The 20,706-nt window shown below is 43.3% G+C and overlaps 1 protein-coding gene across 1 annotated transcript; it reads left to right on the forward strand.

Annotated features, from left to right (window-relative positions):
• The first annotated feature begins 379 nt into the window (after window positions 1-379).
• On the forward strand, window positions 380-20,333 carry RIPK4 (receptor interacting serine/threonine kinase 4). The gene is made up of 11 exons (XM_026846476.1): window positions 380-595; window positions 2,024-2,094; window positions 4,392-4,500; window positions 4,750-4,778; window positions 5,255-5,546; window positions 13,158-13,306; window positions 14,138-14,187; window positions 15,235-15,393; window positions 16,339-16,445; window positions 16,951-17,203; window positions 18,219-20,333. The coding sequence occupies exons 1-11, from the start codon at window positions 380-382 to the stop codon at window positions 19,391-19,393; spliced, it is 2,610 nt and encodes an 869-aa protein (XP_026702277.1). The 3' UTR covers window positions 19,394-20,333.
• The last annotated feature ends 373 nt before the right edge of the window (window positions 20,334-20,706 follow it).

The raw sequence follows: 20,706 nt of genomic DNA on the forward strand, positions 1-20,706 counted from the left end.
GGCCATTTCTTGGAACCCTGTGAAGCAGCAGAGTTAGAAGAATTACCAGTGGTATCAGAAAGATTAACTGAAAAACACCGAGGCTTTTTCTTATTTATTTATTTGGTACCACATTAAAACCCTGTTTGTAATGGCTTGGTGGTGGTAATACTCGGTAGTCTCTCTTACTGTGTTTCTGCAGACAGTAAGAGATTTGGAGTAATTCCTTTGGCAATTACCACACCACAGAGCCAAGTGGCCTCAAGCAGAAGAAAAACTGAATGTACAGCCAGAAGTGGTATTACTTTTAAGCCCAAGCCCTCTCAGGCGATCGAGCCAAATTCCATTCGTAACACCTTATTTGCTCCCACTTTCTGTCTCCTGAGATCACGTTTCCCGCATGCGACTCAAGATGGGGAGATTCAGTGTAAGCCTGAAGAGAAGAGAGTGTGACCCAGAAAGACGGAGGAGCCTCTCCCCAGGGACTTGGAGGGGAGAGCTCAAAGTGTCTTCTCTTTACCCTGGCTGGCCAGAATGGAAATGCAGTCTGGGGAAAAAGGGTGGCGAGCTCAAAGGGAACAACCTGGAAGCCTTTGTGGATTTCTTACAGTTGGACGTAAATGTGCAGACTATAATGAGTATGAAGGATGTAACAGTTCCCAGAGGGGGCTCTTCACTGCAGGTGTTAGCCGGTGGAAGTGACTACAGGGTGTGGAGGTGCCTTCTTAATGGGGGGCAAAAAAAAATGATCAAAGCCCTACATGTACCTCCCTCAGCAGGACCTGGATTTAGGAATGGAGTAGGACTTAGAAATTTAGGTTTTGGAAATGCCTTGCTGTTAGCAGATGTTGCATTTATTTAGGTGAGGAAGATGAAAATGAATGAATGAATGAATGAATGAATGTCTGTTCTGGTGGTCTCTGGATGTGTAATTTAGAACTTAATACTCACCTTGTTCTCCTTAAAGAGTGGGGGTGAGCATATCTGTCCAAGTTAACCTGTAATCCTGTTGTACCAGGGCTATGCAGCAGAGATCTGTTAGCAGGGTTGAGATCTTTGTTAACCTGGAAGAAGAGATTTTATTCCTTTTTTTTTTTTTTTTTTTCCCAAAAATATATTCTGCCCTCACCATGCAGTGTTTTTTCTTTTCTCTTATTGACATTCTTTTCTGAGCATCAGCAGTGTAAAGGTAATTACAGCTGTACCCTGCACAGCTGAGGTCACCATATGCTCTTAAATAGCTGCCATGATGCAGAGTCCCTGAAAAAAATCAGGGGCGTTGTAATTTTGTGGACCCCATCTTCACCACCAGCAGAAGAGGTAACTTGCATTCTGTCCTGGAGAGCAGGGTGGCTGGGCAGGGCTGGATCTCCCCTGCACTGGGAGAAGCCTGGCTCTGTGTCTGGGGCCACACAAATGGCCCCATTACAGGTTTTCAGGGCTTTTAGAGTTTCTCTAGAGCAATTTTAACTGCTCTGTCTCAGACTCCATTAGGGAAATGTGATGGTAGTCATGGGGGAATATAAAACTGCAAGGACTGCCTGGTGAGCTTAAAGTTGCATTTTTATAAGTGTTATCTTTAGGGCATAAAGATGGGATACATGCAAATAGGGATATAGTCGTAGTTCTTGATGTTCTTGTGGCAGGGTTTGTGGTACAAGGGCTGGGCCCTTGTCCCTGGGGAGTGAGGCAGTGAACAGGAGTAAGTCCCTTGTCTCTCCGGGAGAATCCAAAGAATAGAGCCCTACCCGTTCCAGGTCTGACTTTGAGCAGAAACAGAGAACTGTTTCGGGGATGTCAGAGGTCCCCCATCCATGTAATATTTCTGATTGCTTTGAAAATGGCTGACCTGTCATTGACTGCTTCTCTGACAGAGATGCTCTGTGGCACTGAATCCAGTGCTAGATCTCTTGATGTGTGTGCTCTTGTCTTCTAATACTATTATAGGGGAAAGTGTATGCACCCCATGATTTACATGAGCTTAGCTGTCCTGTGTGCAAGCTTTTTCTTTTTCTTTTTAAAATTTTTATTACCATAATGTTAGGCTATAGTACTGGAGGGGGAGGGGAATGGAGCCAAGGTGCTTAGAGAAGATAATTCTGACTCTTTAATCATGTAGGTGTTAAATAAGAAACTGTTATAACAGAGGCCAGTCCTGTGCCTCTTGACTGAGAAACCTCATAAGGAGCTTTTCCTCCACTTTGGAGGGAAGTGTTCCTTGGTGATACTGCAGAATAATTTCTAAGCGCTAGGAGTGACTGAGCAGCATATCCTCCCACCTCTCCATCCCATATTTTGATCTGTTAAATGTGAACTTGAAGGATAACTACAGCACCGTTTGTTGCAGCATTAGCACTTGTGTACTGAAGTGATGGGTGCGCTGAGAACACCTAAGGCTTTGCTGAGTGCCGTTGCACCTTTTGCCGAGGAAAGGGAAAGGCCTTTCATCTTTGCCTGATGGAGGAGATCTGGGTTTAAAGAGCTGTTTGCGTTAATACGATGAATGCTAGTGCACTATAGCACTTGGCTAATGACTGAGTTGTATTTTGGCTCTCTATTCCTTTTGTCTTTTTTCCTTTTCTGTTTTCTAAAGGTGACAGGGGCCTGTATTTGAAAACTGACATGTGTCCCTGCCTGTGCTGGATCACTGGCTGGTTCAGTTTTGACTGCTGTGGGTATGGGAAGATGCTAAAGGCGGCGATTGTGATACTGGGGGGGTTATTTAAACAAGTAAATTAGATAAAGGGTATTTGCATGTTAAATAGTTAATTCACGCAAGTAACTGGGTCTGGCCCAAGCAGAAAGGGAGCTTTCTTTTATTTTGTTGAAATTAGAAATTCTCTCTTCGTAGGGAAATGCCCCATTTCGAGCAGCTGGTCTCAGATTTTGGTGATGCCCTCTGAGGCTGTTGTTAGCTCAGGAACCCCGTCCCCAGGAGTCTAGTGGTTCTTGTTAGGCTTTAGCTGTTGCTGGTTTCTTGCCTTGCCTTGAAGGGCTCAGACAGATATTTTACATCCCTGACTCCAGAGCTCAGCCCGCCGAAGCCTGGTGAATTATGCTGGCTATGCATGTGGCTTGGGGGCAAGGAGTTGGCTGTGTTATTCATAGGCGCTCCCTTCCAGCCTGCCAAAGAGCAAACTGGGTACTTGTCTACAAAGGCAATTATTTCACAAGAAAGTTGCTGTAGGGAGCAGCAGGAGCCAACATGGTTAATAGAGAGAAAAGATTTCCCTTATCTTTTTTTTTTCCCTCCTTGTGTGTATGTCCCTCTTAAACCATTTTCAGCCTAATCTTGCCTCTGAAATAGGTCTGCTGCTTGCTAGGCTAGACTCGCCCCTAGCATGAAATGTTAACTGCATCAGGTTATTGCAGGCTGCTGCACAGCAGCTGGTGAGGAAGAGGCAGCAGACTGCGCTTCCAACCTTGTCTGGGCAAACATCAACTCTCTGCTTTCCACAGCCGGCGAAGTGGAGGGGAAGGGGATGGGGATGGGTCGTGGGAGCATCCTAGTGCAGGGTGTACGGGCTAAACAGTGGTTCCTGAAATCACTCCCACGTGGGAGCACTGAGGGTCCCTTGCAGGCTGCATTTCAGCACAGGTGGTGCGTGTTGCTGCCTGGATCATCCAGACATCGTGGGGGACAAATGGGAAGGGGAGACTTCACAGTGCTAAGGTTGGACTTGGAGTTTCTCCTTTTAGAAATGGAGAGCACTTCTATCTGGCCTTGGATTTAAAAGAAAAAAGTTTGATTGAACTGATAGCTCTGCCATGGGAGAGGCTCCCACAGTGGTAACTGGCATCCCTGGTGAGTGGCAGACGGCACAAACTGCGACTGGGTCAGGACTGGTCCCCAGGTGCTTCCCAGGTCTTGGGGACTGGCAGAGGGGGCGGGTGACAGAGCTTTCTGCCTTGCAGAGGGTATGAGCAGCTTTCTTCTCATCAGTTGTTGCAGCCACTGTGAATATGTTTGCTGAGCTTTATATTTGAACCCTGATGTCTTCCAGGAGAGCTGGTCATTTCAAAATGCCCATGTGGAGTTGGGGAGTATCAAAGCAAGGGTGTTTTGTTTTGGTTTGTTTTTTTTTTTTTTGTTAAAAGTAGGATTCTCTGTTTACCAACTGTCTGTGTTAAAACTTTGCCCCATTACTTCAGGTACTGTTCTCCATTGCACAGTGTACACACCTTGGGTACAAGAGCTGTCATGTAATAAGAGCGCATCTGTTCAGGAAATATTACCTACCTGACCTCGCAGTGCCCTTTTTTGTGAATTGGTGGGTGGTCAGCAACAGTGATGCATCAGTACCCATGGCCCAAACCAGCTCTGGCTACTGCCCATTGTCTCTAACAATGTAGTTTTTGACAGACTGAAGGTTCTTTCACCCATCACGTGTGGGTCCTCTTTGTGGGCACAGTTGGCCTGGGAAGAAGACCCTGGTTTCCCCTTTCCACCTCAATGCCCAGCATGTCCTCATGGGCTCTTGCAGCCCGAAGGCTGTGCATGAGGTGCAGAAGGAGGGCATGGTAATTAAGGGTCTTGACCTGGGATGCCGCAGCTTGGACTGAGTAACGCTTAGTGATCTACAGGGTCAGGCTAAAGTGACCCGTAAACAACCCAGGGGTGCTTATTACGTGTGCCGGTGCTGGGCCTGTTACATCACCGAAAACGGCGTGCTGGGAGCTTTTGGCATCCGATGGAGCTGAGTGAGCACAGTATTCGAGTTGCCAAATTTGAGTTTTGAGGACAATGAGGCTTTTGCTTTGTCCCCCTAGTTAAAGCAAGCAGGTTGCTCCCTTAAATGGTGAGTCCCGGGGATTCTTCTCCCAAGGCCCAGGCCTGCATGCTGGCAGTTGAAGCAATGCTGTCTGTGCTCTCTCCTGATTAACACAGTCTTATGACTCACAAAAATTTAATGACTTCAGCTCAAGGAGTTACAGCGGTGGTGAATCTGGGCACTACATGTATCGTCCTCATTCTTAACAGCACAGCATAAACATCAAAGCGGGGAGATGGGCTTTACACTAGGGATATTTGCACTGCTGAAGTGTACAACTTGCCTGTGGTTCAGCAGCTGTTAGCTGCCTACCATTAGAAGCATAAAACAAAGTTAGTAAATGTGGAAATATGCCTGGAGTATAGACTGGTGAGATGCAGCGTGTTCAGCCAAGTGATGATCGTGAAATGTGTTGTTCGGTTTCTTAAGAAATGTTTTGTGCATGTTTGGGAACAGAGAGAAGCAGCTACTCCCTCCCTCACCATCTGTTCTCTTCTACCCAGGGAGCGCATGGAGTTATTGGAAGAAGCCAGGAAGATGGAAATGGCAAAGTTTCGTTACATACTTCCTGTTTACGGCATCTGTAAAGAGCCGGTTGGCTTGGTCATGGAATACATGGAAACGGGGTCTCTGGAAAAGCTCCTGGCTTCTGAACCCCTGCCCTGGGAATTGCGCTTCCGCATCATCCACGAGACAGCTGTGGGGATGAACTTCCTGCACTGCATGTCCCCTCCGCTGCTCCACCTGGACCTCAAGCCTGCAAACATCCTGCTTGATGCCCACTACCATGTCAAGGTATGCACTGGGCACTCTGTGCCAGGGACCCACCTTCGGGTATTCTTGCGTGGCTCCTGCTGTACTCAAAGGCCTGAGAGAAACCAGCAGCATTCCTTCTGAATGAGAAGAATGCCCACCAACCCAGCCTCTCCAGTCCCCAAACTTGTCTACCTGATTTATGCACCATTTTGGTACATAAATTAGAGGTAGAGTTAGGGAGCTTGCGAGAACTCTCCTGAAATTTTAGGAAGGTGCTAGTGTAGTGAACTCTGGTTTTGAGACCTAGTGGACCCTGCTATAAATTTCCTTGCAGTAGGGTCATGAGACAGATGAGAACAGGGAGAGAAAAGCAGTGTGAACCTCTAAATCATCTGTGCCACTTTCACAGCTCCTAGCAGTAACCTTGTTCTGTCTAGGTCCTTCTGGCTTTTTATGCTCCACTAAATTCCCAAATCTCATTTACAGCTGGAGTCCAGAGAAGCCTTCCCAGAGGCAACTAATTTTCTTCTTTCATTTGCTCGGAGCACATACAGTGAAGAAGTATCTCCGTTATGACTCTTCAGCATACCAGAGGTCACTTAAGGGAATTTTTGTGGCTGTATCAGTATGCAATTCTTTTTGTTATCCATTTCCAGAGTAAGCTAGCAAACTTGTTGGCCTTCTCTGTTGGAGGTTCTGTTTTGACAGCTGGACTAAGGAGGTTGTGCTTGCTTTCTGATCCTTACTTTTGTAAAGAAAAGAGACTGAAATACATCTTTTTTTGTGATTTCTCTCCCACAAATTAGTAGCCAAACTCTTAACCTTACAACTGCAGGATTAATCATGCTGACTGGCTGATATAACTCAGTACAAGTAGTCATAGGTTTTCAGTGCCATCATCCATCTGCTCCCTGTTTTCCTGTCCCCCTCAAACTGGCTGAAAGTCTTTGGTCTTGCTGTACCATTCTAAAAATGAAGTTTTCATTAAATGAAAACATCTCTCCTCATGTCATGAGAGGTTTGGAGCCATAAGAGGTGTGTGTCTCTAATGAAATCACACCTGTGACAGTCTCAGCTTTTTTACAAGCCTCTTAGTGGTTTATTTCTTAGAAGGATTTTCTTTCTGAGATAGGAATCATCTACAGGTGGTCCATGGTATTATGACCAGAACATCAGGATCTGAACTGTTAAAAGTATATTCTCACATGTTGGTGCTGAGAAGCCTTTGCTAAGTATTTATTTACCTAAAGTTTGTGCTTGCTTGCATAACTTATTAAATTCCTACGCCTTGACTCATCCATGAGCCAAGATATGAAGGCTGTATTTTTCTCACTGTTTCAGGAGGTTGAAATGCTGCCTGATATTCAGCCTGCTGTATAGCCTGTATCTGGGTGGTGATGCAGTACAGGGGGGCAAAGTGTGAAATATACCAAAAAAAAAAAAAAAAGTTGAGGTCATTGCTGACATCCCTAAACTTCTGCTACTTGCTCTGTATATGAAGCACATGAAGGTCTTCAGACCCTTTCTATTAAGTTCAGAAAAGAATGGTCTAATCCAATCCTCCTTCCAGCCACCAGTCTTTTACATCTGCGAGCATCTTGGAAACCCCTCCAAGCAGCAAAGCAGACATAGGAACCCATATGCAAAATAAGAGATATACATATTCTGTGAGGCGCCTTCACTTTAAAAATGTGGCCCCAAACCTTCTTTTTGTGTGATGTGAGACTTGTAATTAAATTTTAGACCCTGCAGCTTGATTTAATGTGCGTTTTCTTGCTGAAGGCTAATGGAGCTGATGACTGAAGTGTTTTTACTTTTTAAATGTTAGCGTTAATTTAGTAGGTGACCTGTCCCTAATAGAATCCTAAGGTGAGTGAAGAGATGTTGCAGACTGCAAAAGAAGAGTTTGGAGGTAGGGAGGACTTCTATAAACTGTTTGCCCTTGAGCCAGGAAACAGACAGTCTTCCAGTGGCGCACATTAGAAATGCTTCTATGCCATATTGCTAGTTAAATGGAAACACACCCTTCTTCTTTTACGAGCACAATGCTTACTGTAAAAACCCCAAGTGAGGATGATGACTAACGCAGTAGTGTTGTACAGAACTTATCATCAAGTGGGTGCCTCCGTATCATAAAGCTGTCTCCTGTGTATTACATAAGTGGGTGATGAATTTTGTTCTTGGGAGGATAATTAAGAGGATGGGATTAACCTGAGCTCTGAGCAGGGATATAGGTAGACAGGTACTAACTTTTTCAAAGGCATGTTGGGGGATTCCTTGGTGAATTTAAATATATAAATTTTAAATATAATTTAAATATAAATTTAAATTAATATGCACAATGCAAGGTAAGGCTTTGCAGGTTTTTTGAGGATGAATGGATGCATGCATGCATGCCTCCTCCCCTGTGAGTGGTGGTGGAGCTCAGCTGGGAGCTCCCTTACCTGCCATGTCCTCCTCCATCTTGGTTGCCTTAAGCAGTGTGTTTCCTTTGGAGGATTATTCCATACCCAGGCAGGCTTTCCTAGCAGGGATCAGCCTGTGTTTTTTTTGTTTTCCTTAATGTCAGCCTGTTACTTCTATTTGTACCAACACTATCCTCAATACCCCTTTCTCCAGTGTTCCATATGTGCAACCTTCGAGTACTTACGGGCTGTCTAACTTAGTTTTTGTTTAACTGGACCACAACGTATGAGCTTGTTCTTAAGCTCTCCTGCCCTCCATACACATTCTGGAGGTCTCCCCTGAGCTCCCTGTGGCGTGGCAGTCGCTTGCAGGGAGTGGGCACTGGGGAAGCGCTGCCACATTCCAGCGCTGCCTTCGCGGGCTGTTAATTTGCTCGTTCCCTGCTTCAGTGTGATCTCTCTCCAGGGCCCTCGGTGCAGTAATCCACCCCCATGCAGTAATCTCATACCCTAACTTGTTGCCAGCTTCCATGTCTGCATGCTCTGTTGCTCTTTCCCAGGTTTCTTATCTTAAATATCTCATGGTTAAGAGTGTTGCTTTTTGTTCAGGTATTTAAAATTAAGTCACCTGCAACTTAATACTTTTGGGCAAAATCATTATTTGTAAGTTCTTTTTTTCTCTTGCTATCCAGCCTGTTTTTAGCAGCTCTTCATCTTGTCATGTATATGTACATACACGCACGTATGTATGTGTGGGTATACACACACAGAGAGGCAAATCCCACCAGTTATTTTTCATCTCCCAGATTTTGTTTTTAAAGAACTTGAAGTGGGATGAGCTGGTCTCAGATGTGTGCTGCTTTAAGCTTGCTGTAGTTGCTTTTATTTTTTTATCCCCAGCGCTCCAATTTAAACCAGTGTGAAGAGTGAAGTTTGCTGCTGTGTTGTGCTGTGCTGATAGTCTTGCTGAGCATGGTTAAGTTGCTTCTGTGGTCTTCACCTTTATTTGCTTCAGATGAAGAAGGGGCTTGCAAAATTTATGTGTGGAGTTCAAAGAAGCCTAGTCAGATGGCAAATTTGTTGATCAGAAAGCTTCTTAATGTAGGTCATTAACTGTAGGTCAAAGTAATACCCAGAGGCCAGGCTGGTAAAGAGCGGTTGTATCTTTTTATTAGACTAGCTGATGCAGTTAACACAGCCACTATTTTTTTTTTCCCCATCAGCTGCAAACACTCTCCTGTTATTAAAAAGGAGAAGAGGCTTTGTTGTTTTGTGTGTCCATTCTCCCTGTTTCCCACCCCTCCTGATCAAGGTTTCCATGTACAGCTGTTGTTCCATGGCTCTTTAATGCCAACCAGCAGAGCTGGTCTAATTGATCTAATTGTGACACAGGGGAGGGAACAAGACCACCCCTGTTACGGTAATGCAGTTTTATGATTAATTAAAATGGATGTTTGACTGTGGGACTGTGGCTTTGGTTTCTGCTGCTTCTGAAGACAGCATTACAAATGTCCCACCTGAAACAGGTTTTGAGGAGTAAAGGTTTCAAGGCAGGTTGGAAAAGGATGGAAATACAATGTTTCAGAAAGACTTCTTTTAGTAGCTAACTGAAGTGTGTTCGTAAACACTGAAGTAAAGACATTATGTTTGAAGTGCAGATGCTCATTGTGTCTACACTTGGAATTAATTTTTATTCCTAATTTTTAGTAGTCCAAATCTGTGACCCATGTAGGTCTCAAAGATTTCTGGCATTTCTTAAAGAACAAAATGGACCAACCAGCCTTTCTCCCCTACCTCCAGAAAAACAAAAAGCAAGGCCAATCCCGCCCCCCAACCAAGCACCAAAAAACACCGTAGACAAATGTGGCATTCTCAATATCCAGGTGCTCAGAGACTATGGACAGAGACACTCACTGGGTATGCCAGCAGCAATTAAAAATTAGTCTGATGGCTCTGTTACCTATTTGATGAAGAAAACCTTTTGGTGAACTCTGTCCCCAAGTCCATTGCAGTGGGTTCTTTATTTGCAGAAAAATGAAAAATTACATGTAGCATCAGAAGCTAAGTGCACATTTGAGGACAGCCTGTCAGGAGTCATCAGTGAAAGCACTTTCCAAGCACCAGTTTCGTTCTTGGGAGCTAGATCCCTGGAGTGTTTTTGGGAATAGATGACTTTAGTAACCATTGTAGTTATGTGACCATATCTAGTTTTTTTGCAGAAACCCCCCAAAAGTTCCACAAAATAAATATACAAACTCAAAGCATCTAAAACTGCAAGTGGGTGTTTTTTTACAAACTAGAATGGAAATGTCCACAAACAACAGATGCAGAGAAAGGACTGTGTCCACAGTATGCTCAATTTAAAACAAACAAAGCTAAAAAAAACCCCAAACCCCAACATCTTCAGATCTTGGGATCTCTCAGTAAAGTGTTACTGGAAAGTGGGTAGGAAAACATGTTCAGTTCCCCTCCCCAGTTGCTACTCACGTGTTTGTTCTCATGCAGACCTTTAAAGAGCAGAGACTGAGCGAGCTGTCTGAACATGAACAATCCCACTGTCTGCGTGGGCTTTGGCCAATGTTTTTTCTCTTCTTCCTACCTCTTCACCACGTGTTTTGCATGAAGCAGTCTGTCGCCTCCGTGTCTCCTCTTAACTCTGCTGATATTAGGTATGCTTTTGAAGCATGGTGGGAGCCACCTGAAATAGCTGATGTGAGGAGTGAGTTGATGGGTTCTGTCGGATCATGGGGTGGGCTGCAAGGGCTAGCAGGGATGTGAAGGAAGAAGAGGGGAGGGGTGCTCCGCTTTCACTACCTTCACCAGCAGGGGTGCCTTGTGTTGCAGAACTAGGTACCTGGCAAGCAATTTAAAGGCAAAATAGGTAAGTTAAATGGCTGTGTCTTCCACCCACTGCGCAGTTCCCACTGATGTTTAAAGAAACTGCATGACTAAATACACCATGCAGTGTGGAAAACTTACTTTAAAGGAGCTAATAAAAGCCATAAAAACTGTCTGTAGAATTTTACTATTTTGTTGCAGCCTGGAAGATTCAGTTCTCCAATTTCCAGTGTTTTCTGCAGGATTTGATAGGATTGAAACTCTGCTCTACATATGAATTTCCTATTAATTGATACAAAACCCAGTCCTTTGCAGTAGGTGGGGGCAGGTTCACAAAGTAAAGTTCTTGCTCGCCTGGGGTGGGTAGACTATGCACCTTAACTGTTTCTTGGTTTGTAGGCCAAGACTGAGACCTCTTCTATCTAGTGTGCTTAGCCTCCCATTTTATCCACTAGCTTTAGATTCATGCAACATAGCTGGTGGCTTTTAATGCAGGAGTGTCACTGTGCTGTCTCTGTTTCATCTTTATTTAACTTACACAGTAGGAAACTCAGTATTGTTTAGACAAAGAGGAAGGTGTATTACTTTAATTATGCCTGCATGCCATATGGATTTCTTGAGGTGTATACAAGCCTCTGCTTCACGTTAATCAAAGGAGAGCAGCGTTTCACCAAGTCAGATCTGTTCAGACTTGCAGCAGTTGGTTCATTTATTAACCTGACACCACGGGCTTGCGTGATGTTGGGGTTGTGCTTTTGTTCTCCTGTGGAGCACTAAGTGCCCCAAACTCATGCAGCGCTTCCTGGGGCGGTCGATTCAGATCTTCCCAGGGTAAACTGGCTTGAGAACCTGGGTTTCTTGACTATTTGCTTTTCTGGACTCCAGTGCTTGGCTTGCAGAGGAGGCCGCAATCCCCTCTGAGAGTGTAGCCCTACAAGCATGAGAAACTATTCCTCCAGATGACTTTGCTTTTTTCCCTGTTTTTTTTTCTTCTCTGGTCATTGCCACAGTACCCTACAGATTTAAGATACAGATGGACAACAGGTGGGATATACCTGTGTGCTAGTGTGCAGGACTTCTGCAGCTCCTGAGAATGCCTCTCTTGAGCTCTGTCCCTGGGAGAAGTTCCTCCTGAAGCTGTGTAGGTTGCTTTTTTTGGTTTATGGCAAAGGGAGATTCCTGGCATTTGAAGATGGCTGGCTGTGTAGCCCTGTCTGTTCTCCAGGAGGCTGAAGCTGGCAGCAGTTTTCTCCCTTTCCAGTAATGGATGCATGTTATGACTAGCTTTGTGGTATCTTTAGACAGAAACTTCTGAAAGTGTAAAGTTGGAGCCTATTTAAAAAAAAAAAAAAAAAAGAAAAGCTTTTTTTTAATTATGCTTGTTGTTTTGGGGGAGAACTTTCTTAAAGGAGAAGCTGTGAAGATCAAAAGGGGAATGAGTCATCAGAAAACCTATTTTTCAATTTAGTATTTATTAGATAAAAAAGAATGTGTGAGGCAGGGGGAGGAAATCTTCTCTAACATGTAGACAAAAATCAGTGGGCTGAGTGGTCCAAAAAGACTTGACTTTTCTTGAAATTTCAACTTAGAATAATAGACATTTTTGACCAGTGGGAAATAAGTAAGACAGAGGAAATTCCTTGCCTATCTGTTTGCTTGATGGTTGGTATGCTTTTGAGAGCAAATGAATGCATATTTGTTTGACACTTCAGATTAAAGTGGAGGTGTGTTTTCCTTTTTATGAACTTGCTGTCACTTGTTTTGTTCGTTTCAGCTGTGTTCACTGCATCACTGCACCAACTTGCTGTATCTCCTAGTTGCCAAAAAGAATTCCCTGTGTGGGTTTTTGATGTATGTGTTTTGGTTTGGGTTTTTTTAACACTTGGTGCCTCTGGTGTTGGGCTTAGACCTTGTTGGCATGGTCAGTGTAACAGTGATAGCTGAAAGAGCAATTCTCCTGCACTTACTGAGGAGCTCATGGACTGAAAACAGGTGCTCAGAACATGTAAACATAGCATATAGTGTGAGGTTATACAGGGAAAGGGGGTGGCAGGACCAATAATTACATTAAAGTAGTTTGCACTAGCTAAATTTGGCAAGTTTCAAATTACAATAAATTGTCTTGACTGTTTGTTGTGTTTGCTGTGTAATGGGCTAACATGCTGCTGCTTGCAAAAAACGGCTTGCCTTTTCTTTTTTTCAGTTTAACCGTAAAGAAAAGTCTATCATAATGTAATGCTTCCAGAGGTGTTTTCTTATCTTAGTATTCCTGAACAGCAGCTTGCTATATTTTGTTGGATCATCCTGTTACATCTGTCATTCTTTACAGACGAATTTTTGTTAATGCCTCCGAAGTCTAATGGTAGCATGTGCTTCTCTTCCGCTCTTCCTCCTCTGTTTTTTGCAGATTTCTGACTTTGGACTTGCAAAGTGCAATGGCTTGTCTCATTCCCATGACATCAGCATGGACGGCTTGTGTGGCACAATTGCATATCTTCCTCCAGAGCGCATCAAAGAGAAAAACAGGTGTTTTGACACCAAACATGATGTATACAGGTCAGTTAACTATGAAAACGCTTAAAAGCACTTTAGATGATACTGTAAAATGAGCCCTCTTTTTCTGATTATCAAAACCTAATTGAGCATGAAACCCTGAAATCTAGTCTGAACCTTATCTTGCAAGGTTCTCCTTTGTTTTGCTTTTAGCAAAGCCTTTGTAGGATAGAATTATTTTCGCAAATTGCAGCTGATCCTGAGTCTTCAGCATTATTGTTCCATGTAACACTGATGAGCAACTGGCATGGAAGGGATTCTGCCCTCCTTTAATTTTCCCATCAAAAGGTACATCCTGACCTACTTTTTGAGTCTCTGACAAAATTCTTAGTTATCTTCAGTGGATTTCATCACTAGGTCTTTGGTTCTTCTTTCATGGTAAGGTTATTAGGAAAAGGAAATCAGAGCTGTAGATTAAAAGATATGTCGTATTTTAAATGGAATGTATTTCTTTAAAGTTGTCTTGCAGGGTAGAAGTGTTAAATAAAATCCACAGTAATGCTTTGCTGCTCTCTGATTTTGTCGGTCTTGGTGTGGAGTGGCTGGTAAATGTTCTCAGCAAGATCTCAGCAGCCTCCAGCCAGTCCTTGTGTTTGCTGCCTCAGGTTCCTCCCTGCAGAAACTAGACTTTCAAATTATGGTTCTTGGCTGCATCTTGCTGTGTGTGTTCATCAGTTGAATTAGATGCAGAAGTGAAAGACAAGGAGAGAGAACTTAGGGAAATAAATTACACTTCTGTGAGTTGTTTGGATTTTTGGGGGTTTTGCTGGCTTTTTTTTTTTTTTTTTTTTTTTTTTAAATTCTAGAAATTTTTTTTTTTCCTTTTATTTGTAGTTTTTCCATTGTGGTTTGGGGAGTTCTTACACAGAAAAAGCCTTTTGCAGGTAAGTTTGATGTTGGAATTTTTTCCTTTTTCCCATTGATAAGCACGCTTCCTGCCCCACCAGCCCCAGCTTACGTGCATGTCCTCCAAATTCCTACAGTCCTGTGTGGCAGACACTTTTAAGCTTTCAAATTCTGATCGCAAATATAAGTCCTCCTTTGTCCTACATCATGAAAGCAGAACCCATTTTGCCGCAGGGGGCCCTAGTCTGCACCTTTTTGCTTCTGTTGGAGTTTGCTGTACAGATTCAGATCAGTGTGTGGCCTGCACAGACTTCTGACACGTTTGTGGCCAATGAGGAACAGCGCAGAGCAAAGCCAACTGGCAGGCAACTGCGCTGTTTTCAGAAACATCTCTGTAGAGAAGGTTCTGTAGTTTATTTGTAGATTGTGGGTACTGATTTGTTCTTTAAAAAGCCCCAGACCTGTCTGTGAAAATAAGCCTTGTTCCACCCCACAGTAAATGCACCGATCAACAGGCAGCTACTTATTCTTTATGACTTTTCCTGTGTGTATGACTAGCCTGTGTATAGCAAACATGTTTGAACAGGTTCAAGTCTACTATTAATTTTTCTCCAAGTGAGAGATCCCATTTAGCCCAATGGTTGACTTCAGAGTCAAGAGCCACATTACTGCACTGCTTGATTTGTTTTCTTCTTTCACCTTCCTTCACCTCAGGTACTTGATCTAAATAAAAGCTGTGGTTCGCTTTTCTTACAGCAGATATGGAAATCCAAAGAGACGTAGCAAAGCACTGTTTGAGTTTTTTTATTTTGTTTCTGTGTCTATGATGAGTGGAAAAAGAACACAGTCACTCACTGACAATTTCTTTTAATTGATACATGGGAAGTGGGTTACTGCATTGATAAATGTATTGTGGGAGAGTAAGAACAACTTCTTTTTCCTTGTTGATAAAAGAAAGCACCCTAAATCTAGAAAAAAACACATGAAAATAAATTTTCAGCATAATACACTGCTAATGCGCTTAGACAAAAGAGAAATCATCCCTTTTGCTGGGGGATCTTAATTTGTGTGCTTTCGCTTTACAGAGGAAAACAACATTTTACATATTATGGTAAAAGTAGTTAAAGGCCACCGCCCAGAGCTACCTGCTGTTTCCAAATCCAGACCTCATTCATGTAATAACTTGATCAAACTGATGCAAAAATGTTGGCAGGATGATCCTGGTGAACGGCCAACATTTCAAGGTAAGGTTTCCTCGTAGCTTGGCTGCCCATTTATTCTTCTGTGAGTCACGTTATTGCTCAAGACTCTGTTAATCCTTGGAGTAGATGCTGTGAACCTCTGTGACAGAATAAATAGAGTACATTGTATGGTAGAGACAATGATACAGGCCACTTATTCATTTGTGGAGGAAGGGATTATCTGGGGACGAGTCTGACCATGACGGTGTTATGTAAACACATCAGGTATAAGACTAGTACTGAACCAGTTGATCCATTTAGCTAGAAATTATGTTCATTTCTGACTGTGTGTATTGGGGGCATATGCCAAGCTGGCACTGGTGTGGTTTTCATTATACCAAAGTTTGGAAGCCCCTGGCTCTTGAAATTTACTGTTGTATGTTGAGAAACTGCATTGTTTTCTTGTAACAGAACAATTTGTACTGGCATTTTTCTGCCAATAAAAGGCAACTCTGGTGAAAGGCTTGAACCTGCCCAAAGCACCTGTTACAAATTCAAATGTGCAGAAGGATGTATCAAGTGCTATCTCCAGGTGGCTTTATTTAGCATTAATGGGTGAAATTTGCCTCTTTTCTCCTCCTGTCTGAACAAGATATGGGGACTGAAGGGTGGAGGGTTCCTGTCTTTTTAAAAACACATGTCTTAAGTCTGCCAGCAGTAGACTGGTTGCCATTTCACAGTCCTGCGGTGTAGCCACCATGTAACATCAGTCTGGTCTGAATGTGAAAATGAATTGTTCAGTCAGCCCCATGCACTATTTGCCTGCTACTCACTTTTACCTACTGATGAAGGTGCTAGATGGAAGATTTGGAACTGGAGTCTTTCTCCCACAGTATCTGAAAGCCGTTAAGCTCTAATGATACAGAAAGGCAACAGGGCATCTCAGAAAAGTCTCCTATTAAGAATAAAAACCCCAACAAATAAAGCTTTCTCTTGTTTTCTTCAAAGAAATCACTTCAGAAACAGAGGCCCTTTGTGAAAAACCAGAAGATGAAACAAGAGAGATGATAACTCAGGACCTGGACACCAAGAATTCCCCAGAGCAGCAGCCTGAGGTATTTCCTTTTTCCATCTCTTGTTCAAACTCACTAGATTTTGTGAGGAACAGGTTCCTCTGTGACCTGTAACTTCCCAAGCAACCTTCTTTTTGCTGCTTTTGAGCACCTTCTTGCCTCATAGAAGTGGGTCTTGGTGAAGGACTGGAATGCAAAAGTGACAGCGCATGCATGGACCAGCTCAGGAAAACCTCAGCACAGGACTCTTAGACTGTTGAGGAAGAGCAGGACAGTTAGGAGATAAATGCTGGAACTGTGGGTGTGACTAATCTTTAAGCATGCTGTAGACAGAAGAGCTGTGCAGCTTTAGTGGCTGTGTGAGTACTGATGAAAGCTGCCCTCCTGCATCTGAAAATTTTCAGTGGCCTTATCTGTAGGTTTCGTTTAATACAATCGGTGTTTAAAGGCTACCTGAAAACTAACAGACTTATGTTTCTTCCTGGAGGACTTCTTGCTCAGTTTTCTTTACTGACCTTTCTACAATGCTTGTGTGCTTCTCTTGAAGGGGCTGTCTGCATTATCCCAGCCAAAACAGGAGCCTGCTCTTCCATCAGTTAAGGATTACAGTCTCTCAGAGTTGTTGTCCCAGTTGGATTCGGGGATTTCACAGACCATGGAAGGCCCTGAGGATCTCAGCCGCAGCTCTTCTGAGTCCAAACTTGCCTCCAGCGACAAGCGGCTTTCAGGAGTTTCATCTGTAGATTCAGCTTTTTCATCCAGGGGTTCCCTTTCCCTTTCCTTTGAAAGGGAGAGTTCAGGTAATGGCCAGGTTTTTCTTTGTTGGTGGTTTTTTGTAGTTGTTTGGACTGGTGCATGAGAGTCAAGGGGCTGGAGAGTAGTCATATAAAGAATAGCATTCTGGAAATCACTGTTAACCTTGCTTTCTCTTGCTGTCAGCGCTACAGATTTGTTTACTGGGGGTAGTTATTAAAAAAAAAAAAAAAAGAGGTGGTTCCCAAACATGATCTAATGAGAAATAATAAATCTCATTTACTTTTGGAAAGAAGTGACCTGAATTACCATTAAAGCAATTAAAGAATCAGTCATGTAAAGGCTGATTGGAAGAGAGGTCACCTATTCCAGCGTCCTGCTCACAGTGGGACTAAAGCCAATGCTCAGTGAGGTCAGCTGAGTATGTGGCTTTTTCAGTTATACTAAACCCAAGTCCGAGCTTGCTTTTTTTTTTTTTTTTTTTGAGAAGACTCAAGCCACCTTCTCAGCAGTCCTCATGAACATTGCAATAAAGACCTCCACTTTTGTGCACATGCCCCTCCCTTTTCAATCCAGTGCTGCAGAAATGAGGCATCTATTTTCCAGTTAGGCAAACAACGATTAGTGCAGGGAGATCAATTACAGCATCTTTTGTTACTCATTTCACAAGAAACAGAATAAGAGTAAGTGGGGCTCCAAATCTGACCTGAAATTGTTCTGAAACTACTGCGGGGGGCGGAAAGGGGATTTCTTTGCAGTCAAGTCATTGCTGAAGCTGCTGGATATGTTAACCATGGGCAAGTAAGGTTTGATGGGTATCAAAATAGTGATGATGTCTTTTTCACAGAATCATAGACTAGTTGGAAGGGACCTTTAAAGATCATCTAGTCCAACCCCTCTGCAATGGGAAGGGACATCTTCAACTAGATCAGGTTGCTTAGAGCCCTGTCCAGATTGACCTTGAATGTTTCTAGGGATGGGGCATCTACCACTTCTCTGAGCAACCTGTTACAGTGCTTTACAACTCTCATTGTGAAAAATTTCCTCCTTATATCCATCTAGATATTGGTACTACAGACATACAGAAGAGGAAGCTAACAGAGGCCATTTTGTCTGGAGATACCAGCAAGCTGATGAAGATCCTCCAGCCTCAAGATGTTGATATTGTCTTAGATGGGAACTCCAGTCTTTTGCACTTGGCTGTTGAAGCTGGTCAAGAAGAATGTGTCAAATGGCTCCTCCTGTACAATGCTAACCCTAACCTCACCAACAAGAAAGGATCCACCCCTCTTCACATAGCCATTGAGAAGAAAGTTAAAAGCATTGTGGAGCTGATAATGGCTAGGAAAATCAATGTTAATGCCAAAGATGAGGATCAGTGGACTGCTCTTCACTTTGCTGCCCAAAACGGGGATGATTTCAGCACCAAAATGCTGCTTGATAAGAATGCGTCTTTAAATGAGGTGGATTTTGAAGGCAGAGCCCCCATCCACATAGCCTGTCAGTACGGCCAAGAGAATATTGTGCGGATCCTGTTGAGAAGAGGCGTTAATGTGAACATCAAAGGAAAGGATGACTGGGTGCCACTGCACTATGCTGCCTGGCAAGGTCATCTCCCCATCGTAAAGCTTCTGGCCAAACAGCGGGGTGCAAACGTGAACGTGCAGACCGTGGATGGAAGGACCTCGCTGCACTTGGCTGCTCAACGAGGACACTACCGTGTCGCTCGCCTTCTCATAGACCTGGAGTCGGATGTTAACATACAGAACACGCTCTTGCAGACTGCTCTCCACATAGCAGCTGAAACTGGCCACACAAGCACATCGAGGCTGCTCCTTAAACACGGTGTAGACATTGAGGCAGCAACAGCAGAAGGATACACTGCTCTGCACTTGGCATCTCGCAGCGGCCATTTAGCAACAACGAAGTTGCTGATAGATGAAAGGGCCAGTGTTCTAGCCAGAGGCCCTTTAAATAGGACAGCGTTACATCTTGCTGCAGAAAACGGGCACTCTGAAGTAGTAGAAGAACTTGTCAGTTCAGAAAATATCAATGTTTCTGACAGTGAAGGATTGACAGCTCTTCATCTGGCTGCACGAGGAGGTCACACAAAAACAGTTGAGGTTCTTCTGAAGCATGGGGCACACACTGACAAGCAAAGACTGACACGTCAGACCCTGCTACAGCTTGCTCAGCAGAGCAGTAATAGCTCAGTTGCTGTGTTAAGTGAGACTTAAGCAAAAGGTACAGAACTGGCTACCTTTCTACCTGGTGCGAGAAGGCTGCCGGAGCTTGACCCTCCAGTTGTGCAGTGACCCGCTCATCAGTGGTGTCATCTGATGGACTGAGGTACAGCCAGCAGAAGCTACTTGTGTTTGAGGGTGCGAGTGAGAGCACACAGGGACTAAGGCCAGCTGTAAGGCGAAGAGCTGGAGTCTGCCATGCAGTGGCCTGTATCAGTCATTCTGCATGTGCCTGCCTTGTCTGTATATTAACATTCCCCTCCCAAAGGATATTGTGATAGAAGGATGCAACTTTGTGGGTTTCTCCCCTGCTTTTTTTTTTTTTTTGTGCCAAACTAATTTAAGAACTAAGTCTGCTTTTTTATTTTGCTAAATAAAAAAAGTTGGCATAGATTCCTGGTTTACTGCAGTGATCTGTATTTTGGGCTGAAAGCCTCCAGTGTAAAATAAACACAACACAACTCTGCTTGAAATTAATGCAAGAGATGAGGAAAGGGATATTTAAGATATAGTTAATCATGTTTCAGTGTCAGAAGGTACTCTGTTTAATGGAGATTGATTACAGCTTTCCATGTACTCAAAATTGATGAGGCAGACTTACTAACAAGGCAGGATCCCAAAAATACAGTACCACCTTGTATGTATTACAAGATCAGTAAGCTGAACAAAGTGTTTAGTGGTTTGTCTTAAATGAAAAAGTCAAAAGCTAAAACTCATACTGGACTGTAACTGGATGGTATATTCTAACACCATTATACCAATTTGTGAAACAATGTTTGAGGGGGCTGATGATAGACTGATATACTGTGTATATAGTATTTCTACCTGTTGTATGCCTTTTTCTACTGAAGAAAATAGATTTCTTAGAGTGGGTATGTTTTAATACACCTTTTAATTTCACTCTTTTCAAAGTTCAAATGTGATCTGTTATTAATAAAAGATTGTGTTCCATATTTGTCTGTAGTTTGCAATTGTTAAAACAACTGAAACCCCATTGACCAGCAGCATCACACAACTGTAATGTGTTTAAGACGTTGAATCACAAACTGTTGACAGGTAAGGCTGTCCTTAGTTTTACATTCTCCTTGGCTTTTACAGGGATGGTAAGGAGCTTGAATGAATTTACAGAACAAACCCCCACATAACCTAGCCTTTATGTGCATAATGTGTTGATGTACAACTGGAATGCTTTTCTCTTATGCTGTAGATGTTCAGGGAATTCAGTTTTTTTCCCCACCTTGAGGCCAAGTTAAATGCTTTTACATCTTCCCTGCTGACTGGTAGGCTGCTGCCTGGACAGGTACCTC

Source organism: Athene cunicularia, assembly GCF_003259725.1.
Source record: "Athene cunicularia isolate RWA chromosome 1 unlocalized genomic scaffold, athCun1 chr1_part1, whole genome shotgun sequence".
NCBI lineage: Eukaryota > Metazoa > Chordata > Aves > Strigiformes > Strigidae > Athene > Athene cunicularia.

Excerpts from the sequence above, each read along its gene's own strand:
- RIPK4 (XM_026846476.1), top strand. The coding sequence starts at position 380 with ATGCGACTCAAGATGGGGAGATTCAGTGTAAGCCTGAAGAGAAGAGAG. Across the intron at positions 596-2,023 it reads TGGATTTCTTACAGTTGGAC|GCTATAGTACTGGAGGGGGA; the intron begins GTAAATGTGCAG and ends CCATAATGTTAG. Across the intron at positions 14,188-15,234 it reads ACAGAAAAAGCCTTTTGCAG|AGGAAAACAACATTTTACAT; the intron begins GTAAGTTTGATG and ends TTCGCTTTACAG.